Raw genomic sequence first — 12,748 nt, forward strand, 5'->3', positions numbered from 1 at the left:
TGCTTCTGTTACCAAATGCAATGACCGAGTAATAGGTGCATACCTGTAGGACCGTTGTCTTCTAGATGTGCAACAGAGACCATAAGTACCTTCTCATCAACAAACTGGAACTCAAGGCAGCCTTTGGGGGCTTCTGCGAGTTTCAGGATTTGGTTTTTGAGACACCCAGTGGTGTTGTTGAACAACACCACAATAGTGGCCTTTATCACCAAACAAGAGGGTCTCATTTCCCTCCTGTTTCAGTTGACATTGCAGGTGCTCAAGTGTGACTATAGTGTACTTGATAGTTCTTTCAGCCAAACCCATATCTGATGGAATGCATTGACAGGCAAGCTCGGCCTCTGGATTCACTCAATCTTTCATTGAGATTGCTTGCCTATCATCTTTCTGTTTACCGCCTGGTACAACAGAAGTCTGCAGGTCTTCTGCTCCATTGCACCTGACCCATGGGCCGCTACGATGAGGGCAAACTTAACGTTTTTGTCTTCCCTATATGTTTATCTAATTTGCAAGGTGTTCAATAAACATTTTTCACCCAAATGGAGGATAAATGCTGGAAGACTTCACCTTTCACCAAACCTGCTAGCTCTGCTTCCAAGGTACCAAAAAGAGTTCCTCCCTGACCCCAACCTTTGTTGAGCAGTTCCTCAGGCAGTACAATGCCTGTCTACACAACTAGAGACCATCCGGTTTCCCTTGCAAGCATAGGCCTTCTTGCCTAGCAGCAATGGAAATAGCTGGATAATGCTTTCAGTCCTCTGTGGCCTTCCAAGTTGGTTATAAATAAGGTGATTGAATCTGGAACGAGGGAAATTTACTAGCTGGCATCTCTTGCCTGCCTGAGCCATGCCCCCTATATATTAGGGCTGTGCTTTGACAGCAAACTTGTTGTAATTGTAATTGTAATTTAATTGAAATGTACTTAATTACACTTTCTTAGGGTAATTGTAATTGTAATTCTTTATTTCTATTTAATATTAATTTTAGTTGTAATTGTAATTTAATAATAGGACTGGTGATTATAATTGTAACTGTAATTGACATAAAGCATAATATAATTACTCCAAGCCTGACAGACGGAAATTCGTCTGCTAAATGGATGAAGACTTCATACTACAGATATAGTCACTTGCGGAAATATTTCTCAGAAAGCAATGAAAATTTACAAATTTCCTTTTGTTTTTCTGATTTTTGTAGCACAAGACACCATAATTTAGCTATGTTAAAATGTCAACATAGAAAAAAAAAAAAAAAACCTTCTGCCTTGGCTACTGAAAGACAACAAGCATGGTATAAATGGGGAGGAGCTTAGTGAAATCATTCATAGCTAGCCAATCAGGACAAAGAAAAAGTTTTCAATTATTGTTTTTTTATTTTTTACTCATCATCTCATTCGAAAAGGCCCAGAAGTCTGACGTTTGATCTCGTAGCTCCTATACTCCAATCAATATGTCAGAGGCAGGGTACCCCTCGTTCTTTCGACCAGCAGGAGTAGCCTAGGTATGGCGAACTCCAGTCAGTTCAAAGAGACTCGCTCAGATTCTTCCCTCCAATCAGTGAGTCTTCTTAATGTAAAGGATCAATGGTTTGTATATTGACAATTTTTTAAAGTAAATTGTATTTTTCCTAACTATACAAACATGTGGTCCTTTACATTACACTAATGGCCCCCTCCTGCCACCTCTCAATCGGAAACCTGGGCCAAACTGCAAACTAGAATGTTTACGTCTAGGCAGGTGCTACCAGACGATAGTTACTGCCTAACCACCTTGTTCAAGAGTTTAACAGCCGTTTTCTAGCTTTGCCGAGAGTAATTCCTAATGTGAAGGACCTCAGGTTTGTATAGTTAGGAGAAATACAATTTGCTTTTAAAAACTCTCATTTTTCACTGAAATGGAATGAATGTATGCTTAATGGAAGGCTAGTAAAATAAAGTACCTAGCCCCATTGGTTCAGGCGTCATGTTTTAGCGGTAAACAATATCAAAGGTTATTTGTCAGAATACAGACATAGATATTACTTTGATATCATAATAAAATTATTTTTTATATACATGCAATGAAATTGTACTTAGAACAAAGTTTGAAATATAATACTTTCTTGTGATTTGAAAAGTTTTTAGCATAGGCTTATGATGGTTTTGTGCTATACGAATAAGATAAATCAATTAGTGAAAACTCATCGTTTATTTCTTTGATCTGAGTCAGTTGATACAATCTCGTCTATCGTGTGCTTGTGATGGGTTATTATAAATACAAATCAAAGAATGTATCATTTACATCAGAAGGGGGCGGAGTTCCTTTTCCTACATAAACATTCAAATACGTTCTTGGAGGAATAGTTTGATATTTATCACAATAAACTAATGATATCGAAAACGTTGATTTTCACACACACTTCCTATACACTCATACTCATTAAACATTCACACTCAGTAACACTACTCATTGAATACTCACACCCACTATACACTAAACACTCATAAGACAATAAACATTCACTGAATACTCACTATACTCTGAATACGTAATCACTAAGCACCTACTATACGTACACTCTCTTACTCACTCTCTTACTAAGGGATTCAGAGCCGATGGAACGCTGTCTTTTGGCAACAACTTTTTATCGAAGCATCAGATAAAAATGAAAGTTGGCAAGTGTATATTTTATTGCCCTACCTAATTTTTGCAATTATTATTTTGTACCTAATTTCAATAGTTCTGGTACTTATCAGAGTAAAAGTGAGTTTCCTATGCCAGAGCCATGAAAATAGTAGCAGGTAAGGGTTTCGAACGCAGTAGTGACGTTAATCTATTATGGCATGAGGCTCCTCCCACAGCTAAGAGAGCATACATTATGGGGAAAAGTCTCTTCTCAGTGGCCCTGCCCACTTACCGATGACGTATTCATTAACTGATATTAGTACCCATCTTACGCTTAAGCGGTATCAGTGATGGCGAGCAGGATTTGTCATAGTCCCCTTGACACCGCTATCATTCTCAATAAGTTTATTATTATATTATTATTAATTTTGTAAAGGTTTCATCGCAACTCCCCCGCAGCTCTTGGGACTAAGTTACTAGCTTGGATTTCTTCCATTTTCTTTATATTCCTATTGTTTCTACTTAAATAATTCAATGCATGTAATTCATCAATATACGTAATGAATCAGTCTATAGCTCATTTGTTAGATCTACATCCATTCAGGGTGGGAATGCAAAAAGACACCGGTTTGTTTAACCGCAGGTTTCGACACGATAGCCTTCTATTTGCTGCAGCAAGAGATGAGTGTTACTAAGTAACTGTTGCCCACTTTAGAAATAACAGCCAAGGGTACAATTCCATATCCTGCTGGCCATTCTCGAATTTGTTGAAGTCTTTCAGAATAAGTAATCCTGAAATACTGTTTGTTGTGAACAACTTTTAAATCGGCGTATGGATTTCCACTCTACTAAACCACTGAGTGTTTCTAACATTGTCCTAATTTGTGGCAGTTCACTTAATTGACAGATTTGCTTAATTAAGCCTTTTTCTCTTAGAGAAAATACCAACTTCTTGCCTTACTTAGACAGTTTACTATGACGAATCTGTGATGCAGAGCCATCCCCCTTACCTAAAGAATAAATTTGAAAGATTTATATATCGTCACACATTATATTAATTTGCTTTAAAAAATTTCGTATTGCCCAGCATATGTAAAATGACATGTAATCATATGTCAAACAACCATTTGATAAGGTATAGTATAGTGGAGGATACGCTATACCGACATCACTGACACGTCACTACTTTTGCGGATGGTTGGGTGGGTCAGCGCAGCATCAACCTCATTTTCCTAAGTAAAAAAGTTAATGAAACACACTTAGTGATGCGCAGTTCTTCCGAAAATTAGGACGAAGTTTGAAACATTTAGTGCTTTATTCTGTGTAAGCATATTATGACATTAACTAAGCTGAATGTCCTCGTATTCAGTGGTAAATACTTAGCTTTTATATGGCCTTAGCTAACACACAGTAGAACGCATAATAAAAATAATATTCCACTAAAATAAAATATCCACTCTGTGCAAAACACTGGTCGGGTGAACGAAACTCAACAGTCACTTAAGATTATAATTAGTAATTACTTATTATATAAAGTTAACACAATACAATACAATAATCAATATAACAAAGCACATCACTTTAAACATTTATCAAGTAACACCATAATTGAACGTTATTAAACTTAATATCTAAATTATAAAAAACACAAAGATAAACTAGGTAGCGCCACAAACACTGTCTTCAATAGAGGAAGAATACACTTAACTTAACAAAAGGGTGGAGGTACCAAAGTAAACAAAACTTAGGATATCAAGGAGGAGTAATGGGAATAGAGACTTAGAACAAGACAAGGATGAAGGAAAAGTGAGGGAGCAATCAATAGATGGCTTGCGTATGGGAAGTTGAGGAGAAAGTAATAAAGACATAAGACTAATTATATACAATATATACAATAGTGGAACGAAAACTTGACAATATCCATTCACCTGTTACTGTTAGTGACCTACTGCCTGCCTGGTGGATTTGCAGAGCCTCATGACGTCATATTATGTTTACGTCACGAATGGTTTTTTTGTCCTTTTCTGTGATTTTCTTGGTTCCGGCATCAGCGACTTCATTTTAAACTATAAACATCAAAACTATCGAACTTCCTATGAATTTTCTTTGTTCTTTTTTTTCTTTGTAGTTTTTCATGTATATCACAACATGATTAACGTAATGAGGAATATGAATGATAATAAGCAAACGTATGTTTTAGTTTGTTATTGAACAATAAAACTCATATCATTACATTTTTAGATATAAATGTAATTTGACTTAAGATGTAAGCATATTACATACCTGTGAATCATTGTGTGCCGCTAAAGTACTATAATATCTATGACTGTTATGTAAAATATGTCTGATTGGTGAATGTCATAACTGAATAAATATCCAAGTATTAAAATTCATCTGCGAATCTTCAATGCAAATAATTTTTAATTTTTTTTTATCTTTAAATAAACGATAACTAAGTCTTTCACGTGCTAATTGGACCGCTTCTTAATTCCGAAACTGTAAAATTATTCTAGTGTTCTCACAATTATCACAATCACACTAAACCCATGTTCAATTGGCGTGACTACCAGACCTTTCAAGATGGCTGCAAGGCTCTGCAGCGCCGGCCTGGTGGAAGACCACCGAGCTATGTAGTAGTGCTAGTATACAGATAGCATCTCCAAATATATACCCTCTATGGTTGAAACCAAGGACTTAGAACCTCCTTGGTTGAAACAGAGTTCTATCTTTAAACCTTCGTGGAAGCCCTTCTCAAAATTTTCATCTTTGTCATTAGGCAGAAAAATTTAAACCTTCTTAATTAAAGGTTCTCTCAGACTTGTCTGATGCATGAAAATATCTTTGTCTCCCACCACAGCGAGCGTGGTTGATCTGCGATACCACGACACAGCAAAAATCCATTATAACTTCGGCATCGGTCACAGGATCAACCAGACGCACTTGTCAGAGGGAAATCTCAAGCCACTGGACGCTGGGTCGCCCCATGTTCTCACTGTTCAGGTGATGTTCAAGGTTATCTTTGTATTCTAAAATTACTGCTTTACTTGTCAGGTAATAGTCCAGTACAGTTTCGCCGAAAAAGGGGTCAGCAGGAAATAAAAAGTAATGGAAACGCAGGCCTGTACCCAGAGATTTTTATGGGCGGGGCTGGGGGGTCGGTCGTTTTTCCCAAAAACGGACCTTTTCTCCTGTAAATGTCATTGCATAAAGGTATATACAAGATGAAATGCTTGAAAATGTCATTTTAGTTATATTAAGAAGAAAAAATTGGTATGTGGTATATGACCTTCTACCCGATTAGATGTTATTCAAAGTACTGACTTTGGTTAAGAGGGCTTTACTTAAAATCATTTACAAATATGGTGGCCTATATCATATTCCTATTATCACTCTTGTATTTCCTACTACTAAAGAATATGTTAATGATTAATAACAAAATAAAAATAAACAAAAAAATTGCCCAAAAAAAAAATTATTTATTACTTTCGAAGTACAGTTCACTGAAACGTAATTAGCTTTTTCTATAAGCTTTGCCAACAAATATTCGAAGAAAAAAGTCTTCTCTCAAAATGTGTAGAAATGTCATTTTCGGAGGCAAAAAAAAACCCTCCTGATGAGGAACATTTCCCAATTTTTTTACCTTTTCTTCAAAAACTATACATCATCTTACGAAACAATTGCATTTGGGTAAAAAGGATTTGAAATATATTTGCACAAATTTTCATTAAATATTTTCCCCTCTACTTTCAAAAGTTTCATTGTGAACAGCGTCGAAAGTGAATAACGCGTTTTATAGAAAATGGAGAAAATCCCCTTATCCAATTACATTTTCTTTACTATCTTTCAAACAACCACTTTTTGGCTAACATTGCACAGAAATTAAATTAAAGAGTAAACTTTCCTCTTTAATTTGGCACTTTTATTAATTTGTAAAGTATGATGATATTGAATAAATGAAGGAAAATACCAAGTAGAGTATACCTCAGTCAAGTCACGATGGACGTAAGAAATCTGTTTATTTTGTTTGCCCTTTTGGTATCTATTAGAACACTCAATATCGCTCTTATACATTAGAGAAGACTGTATGTTAGTTCGTGTCCCTAGCATAATTCCTTCTCGTTTCTGTATTTCAAAATGTATAAAATATGAATTTGTAACTCACGAAATAAAATACAAATAAAGAATATGCAAGCTTTAATAACAACAATATATTTTCAATATAAACTTGATCAACCTGAATATGATATAATACTATTTGATTATGAAAACTGAAAAAAAGTGAATATTTATAAAATATGCAGGAATTTTAATTCTGTAATATAACAAAATTAATATATAAATACAATATGTACGTACAGTCACATTACCTATCCAAGCTACATTTATACCCCTTTACATAATTAATTCCATACAGTGATTTATAAAAATAAAAAAAAATTATATTGCATACACTCAAAGTTGTGGCTTTGGAATTTCGGACCCAAATAATATAAATGTTTATCATCAAAGAGATCAGCATTGGAAAAAAAATTTTTTGCAGAATTATAGAAATTATTATTATTTTTTTTTTTTTTTTTTTTTTTTTTGCTCTATCACAGTCCTCCAATTCGACTGGGTGGTATTTATAGTGTGGGGTTCCGGGTTGCATCCTGCCTCCTTAGGAGTCCATCACTTTCCTTACTATGTGAGTCCTGGAGCTACTTTAGCCTCTAGTTTTTCTAGATTCCTTTTCAGGGATCTTGGGATCGTGCCTAGTGCTCCTATGATTATGGGTACAATTTCCACTGGCATATCCCATATCCTTCTTATTTCTATTTTCAGATCTTGATACTTATCCATTTTTTTCCCTCTCTTTCTCTTCAACTCTGGTGTCCCATGGTATTGCGACATCAATGAATGATACTTTCTTCTTGACTTTATCAATCAATGTCACGTCTGGTCTATTTGCACGTATCACCCTATCTGTTCTGATACCATAGTCCCAGAGGATCTTTGCCTGATCGTTTTCCATCATTCCCTCAGGTTGGTGCTCGTACCACTTATTACTGCAAGGTAGCTGATGTTTCTTGCACAGGCTCCAGTGGAGGGCTTTTGCCACTGAATCATGCCTCTTTTTGTACTGGTTTTGTGCAAGTGCCGGGCATTCGCTTGCTATGTGGTCTATGGTTTCATTTTTCGTATTGCACTTCCTACATATGGAGAGATGTTATTTCCGTCCCCTATCGTTCTTTGAAACATATCTGGTTCTTAGGGCCTGATCTTGTGCCGCTGTTATCATTCCTTCAGTTTCCTTCTTTAGCTCTCCCCTCTGTAGCCATTGCCATGTGTCATCGCTGGCTAGTTTTTTAGTCTGTCTCATGTATTGTCCGTGCATTGGTTTGTTATGCCAGTCCTCTGTTCTGTTTGTCATTCTCCTGTCTCTGTATATTTGTGGGTCTTCGTCTACTTTTATTAGTCCTTCTTCTCATGCACTCTTTAGCCACTCGTCTTCACTGGTTTTCAGATATTGCCCCAGTGCTCTGTTCTCGATGTTGACGCAGTCCTCTATACTTAGTAGTCCTCTCCCTCCTTCCTTTCGTGTTATGTATAGTCTGTCCGTATTTGCTCTTGGGTGTAGTGCTTTGTGTATTGTCATATGTTTCCTGGTTTTCTGATCTATGCTGCAGAGTTCTGCCTTCGTCCATTCCACTATTCCTGCGCTGTATCTGATTACTGGCACTGCCCATGTGTTTATGGCATTTATCATATTTCCGGGGGTGGGGGTGGCGTGGGTTTTATTACATTGGTGAAAGATTTCCCACCAGTGGGTAAAGTCAGGAAAATTTTCATGGATAAAAGATCATTTGGGACAAAAATGTGGTCAATAATTTAAGTGCATAATAATTGCTTCAATTATCGTTTTATGTAGTGAATGTTAACCTAGAAACATAAAGAAGCTGCATTTGAAATAAAGTGAAAAATATTGCTTTGTTTATGAATGTAAAGTCATTCAGCAAAATAGGATATAAAAATCTAGCTATTATTTGTTAACTAAGTTTCATACTTACTTACTTAATCCTCTGGCACCCACGTGATGCATAGGGCTTCAATGAATTCACGCCATATCTCTTTCCTGCCATAGGCCTTCTTGGGAGTAGATCAACAAGAAGGTTGTTGCGAATCGCTAGCAACGAATCCAATGTAAAATGCTCATGAAATCTGCTTATGAAACTTCAGTGAACTCACAGATGGTAAGTTTCATGAACAATGGGTATCTAATTTATAATACAAAAATATCCTGGGGGTATCACGCTTCTGAGTCCTGTATTGGCTCATAGTTAAAGCAAGAGACACCTCTACAGTCTGCGCATATTTTTGTGCACTCAACTCAATACTGCCTGCTTGTACAGTTTTTACACACGCAATCTGTTGGACAGCCACATTTCACAATTTTCAGCAATGTAGGTGTTTTTTTTTCTTTCTTTCTTTCTTACTGGCATCATTCCTCGTTCAGATATTTTCCATGGCCAACTCAAAGCATCCAAGCGATTTCCTTCCTTCCATTCTCATATTTGATGGTGCACCCGTAGCAAATGTTGACGAGCAGCATCTGAAGATGGTCCAAGAGCCTCGGGTTTTATTACCTGACGAGTCGGTCCAGAAATTTTTTATGATATTTGCGGACTCTTAGTTCATCCAGAGTTTTTTCTCCTTTGCCACCCAGTAGATTGAGCAGAGCCTTTTCTCCTACACACAAAACTGTTTCTCTATCCATACTTTGAAGTACAGCACCTTCAGCTCGCAACTCCATGACAAAAGCGAGTCGCCCTTAGCACTTCGATTACCGAGTCACCATTGCTTCTATCAGCAATAGCTTCCTGAATTTATTTATCAACCTCTCTATTTTTGCAGTTGACTTTGTAGATTTTGCCAGTTCGTTTTCCCTTTGTGTAACTGAAAAACCGCGCAAGATGAAGATCCAGTTTTCCTAACTTCCGAGTCACTGGGTGATGTCTTTGATATTTTAGTATAGATTTTTTACAGTTGTCGTGCACATGTCCTCCTGGAATCACTCTTAAATTGTGCTTTCTATGTCTGCTCGCTTTATTGGTACCGCCTGCTCCAATCTGGTTTGACGGTGTTGAAATTTGATACACATGGCTCTTGACAAATAGAACATATTCTTGAACTTTCCATTCTGTTGATTTATTAACCTTTAAATACGATTGAAATTGATATCTGAATGTGAAATTGGAATAATAGGTTTATATGAAGTAAAATTACATAAAACTTACCATACCGTAACATGTGACAAAGTCCTAAATTATTTTGAATTGCTGACACCACAACGAGGACAATAGTAGCTTTCATTTTTTTTCCTGGGAAAAAAACCTCATTCAAAATATCCATAATGCCTGAAGTGAGGGAAAATGCCCTAAATTTAAGAAATCATGCTAATTCAATGACTTAAATCATCTTCAAATCCAGAAATTTTGTGGTTGTGTCTAATAATGACCATCGACACAAAACAAAGTTTCTAGTGTCATTTTCTACCTCATGTCATTCAAACCATTATAAAAATAATCCTACCCACCTTTGGGCCGGTGACTTTTTTCCTGTAAAATAACAATGATTTTGCCACAAGAAAAACCAAGTTTCGTTTCTATTACTTCTTATTCCCAGTTGACCCTTTTTCGGCCAAACTGTAGGTACTGGACTCAATGATTTCGTATGCTCTGGTGACTTGACTGAGATACACTCTACTAAGTATTTTCCTTTATTTATTCAGTATCATCATAAATTCCAAACTGATAAACGCACCAAATCAGAGAGGCAAGTTGACTCTTTCATTTCATCCCTATGCAATGTTGGCCAAAGAGTGGCTGTTTGAAAGATATCAAAGAAAATGTAATTGGATAGGGCGATTTTCTCCATTTTCTATAAAAAGGGGGGTTGGGGGCGTAGTTCACTTTCGAGGCTGTTCACATGAAACTATTGAAAGTAGAGGGGAAAATATTTAACAAAAATTTGTGCAAATATATTTGAAATTATTTTTACCCAAATGCAATTTTTTCGTAAGATGATGCGTAGTTTTTGAAGAAGGGGGAAGAAATTGGGAGATGCTCCTCATCACGGGGGTGCGTGTTTGCCCACGAAAATTACATTTCTACACATTTTGAGAGAAGAACTTTTTCTGTGATTATTCGAAAGCAAAGCTTATAGAAAAGATAAGTCTCGTTTCCTTTATAATTAATTCCGGATCAAAAACAACTTGTACTGGACTAGTAACCTAAGTTCTTTGAAGGATTTTTTCCTTATTATGTCAATGATATTTTAAGTATTTTGAACTAATATATTTTTCTTCGATTGGTAGTATTACATCTAAACTCATCTTGTAAGAACTTTCTCTTACGTACCCTGATGTTACTTTTTTTCTACTGTATACGAATTCCTCTTTCCTTCCTGTGTTTCTTTGATTGACCTATTATATGGCTTTCATTGGCTCGTGTCTTTCATCGACTCTTTGCACATCTCACTCACAACACATTTCATAACAGCAATTTGAAATTTCCCTTCCAATATTCACTCGTAAAATCTTTAATTCCTTTTCATTTCAACTTGATCTTTTTTTATTTTAAAGATATTTTAGTAATCACATTCATAACTACTGCTTGTTTAAAACACGTGGAACTATTCTATCTTGCGTAAAATTGTCCTGGAACACTAATGTAGACAAAAATACTACTATCAGTGCTTCACCAAATGTTGTGCTGATCAGCTGATTCACTGTAATGTGTATCTGTCTAAGAAGACAGATATTACTATTAAACTCTAACCAGCTGCAAATACAATAGCACTGGTAATGTCAACTCGCTCTAATTAAATTCCAGATGCTAGAGAGGAGTCTGGAAGATCTTGAAAACCACGCCTTCTTCTTCTGCGTCCGCGCAAGAGACGAGGTCGGGAACTTGGGCAATATTTCTAATGTTGCAAGAGCCTATTTCCCCTTCAGAGAATATGCAAGAAACAAAAAGGTAAAGGAATTGCCTTTGGCTGTGTATGCTCCTAAAACTTCTTTGAATATATTTGCTTGCTGAATTTAAAGTTTACAGTGGGAGAAGTAGCGTCAACTAGAAAGCTAATCCTCCCCTTGTTACTATAGTCTCGTTGCATTATTAGTAGTACTACTAGTAGTACCAACTAGTAAGTCATCTTCCACAGTTGAATTAAGGTTATTACTTTGAGTGATGGCAGCCAAGTGGTAGAAGGTGCTGTAGACCTTGGAAGCATCATTCCTATAGTAGATTCACATCACCCGTGCATCTAATGTCTAGGCCAGTCCCTTACGACGCTCCTGACTGGCAATTGATAAGCCAATGACAGGGCTGGAAACTCTCAGTCTATCTCGAGAGCTCACATAGGTGGGATTAGGGTTTATGTTCCACCTCTCCTGAGGGATACGTATTTCAAAAGTATCCCTCAGGAGAGGTGGAACAAACATCCTGCCTATGTGAACTCTCGAGAGAGACTGGGAGTTTCCAGCCCTGTCATTGGCTTATCAACAGCCAATCAGGAGCGTCGTAAGGGACTGGCCTAGACATCAGTTGCACAAGTGATATGAATCTAGTATAATACTATTTTTGCCAGTAATAGTGGCAGTATCTATATCGAAGACATGTAGGACAACGCTAAAATCCATTCTCCTAAATTTTTCTCCAGTTGGATCCAAATGAACTGAATAAAGAAAATTCACAAACATTTTTCCTTTACAGGAGGAGCAAAGAGTGAACGCAATGGCGGGTCTTGTGGTAATCATAGTCATCGTGATCATGATCGTGGCCATTGCTGCTTTTATCGCCATTGTCAAACTCCTACACTTTCGAAACAAGAAGAAGAAACGAACACAGGAACTCAATGAGAGTGGCTATCGATACTACAGTAGAACAACAAAATAAAAATATATTTAATAAATATATATAGGACAATATACAATATATATAATATATATATATATATATATATATATATATATATGACTATAAATATATGTAATATATTTTACATGGGTGTATATAATACATGAGTAAATACTTAGGATCTACTTTAAGCCAAGAGGGAGAATGTGAGGCTGAAGTTGACAGTAGGATAAAAGCTGCATGGGGGAA

General features: G+C 36.4%; 1 protein-coding gene across 1 annotated transcript in view; it reads left to right on the forward strand.

Moving 5' to 3' along the window:
* Nucleotides 1-12,538, forward strand: part of LOC135199661 (calcium-activated chloride channel regulator 1-like) — a 111,530-nt gene extending 98,992 nt beyond the window's left edge. The window contains exons 20-22 of the mRNA XM_064227817.1: nucleotides 5,461-5,603; nucleotides 11,474-11,617; nucleotides 12,356-12,538. Coding sequence (XP_064083887.1) covers nucleotides 5,461-5,603; nucleotides 11,474-11,617; nucleotides 12,356-12,538 — 470 coding nt within the window. The remainder of the gene's footprint in view (nucleotides 1-5,460; nucleotides 5,604-11,473; nucleotides 11,618-12,355) is intronic.
* Nucleotides 12,539-12,748: the final 210 nt, after the last annotated feature.

Source organism: Macrobrachium nipponense, chromosome 26 (genome assembly GCF_015104395.2).
Source record: "Macrobrachium nipponense isolate FS-2020 chromosome 26, ASM1510439v2, whole genome shotgun sequence".
NCBI classification, from domain to species: Eukaryota; Metazoa; Arthropoda; class Malacostraca; order Decapoda; family Palaemonidae; genus Macrobrachium; species Macrobrachium nipponense.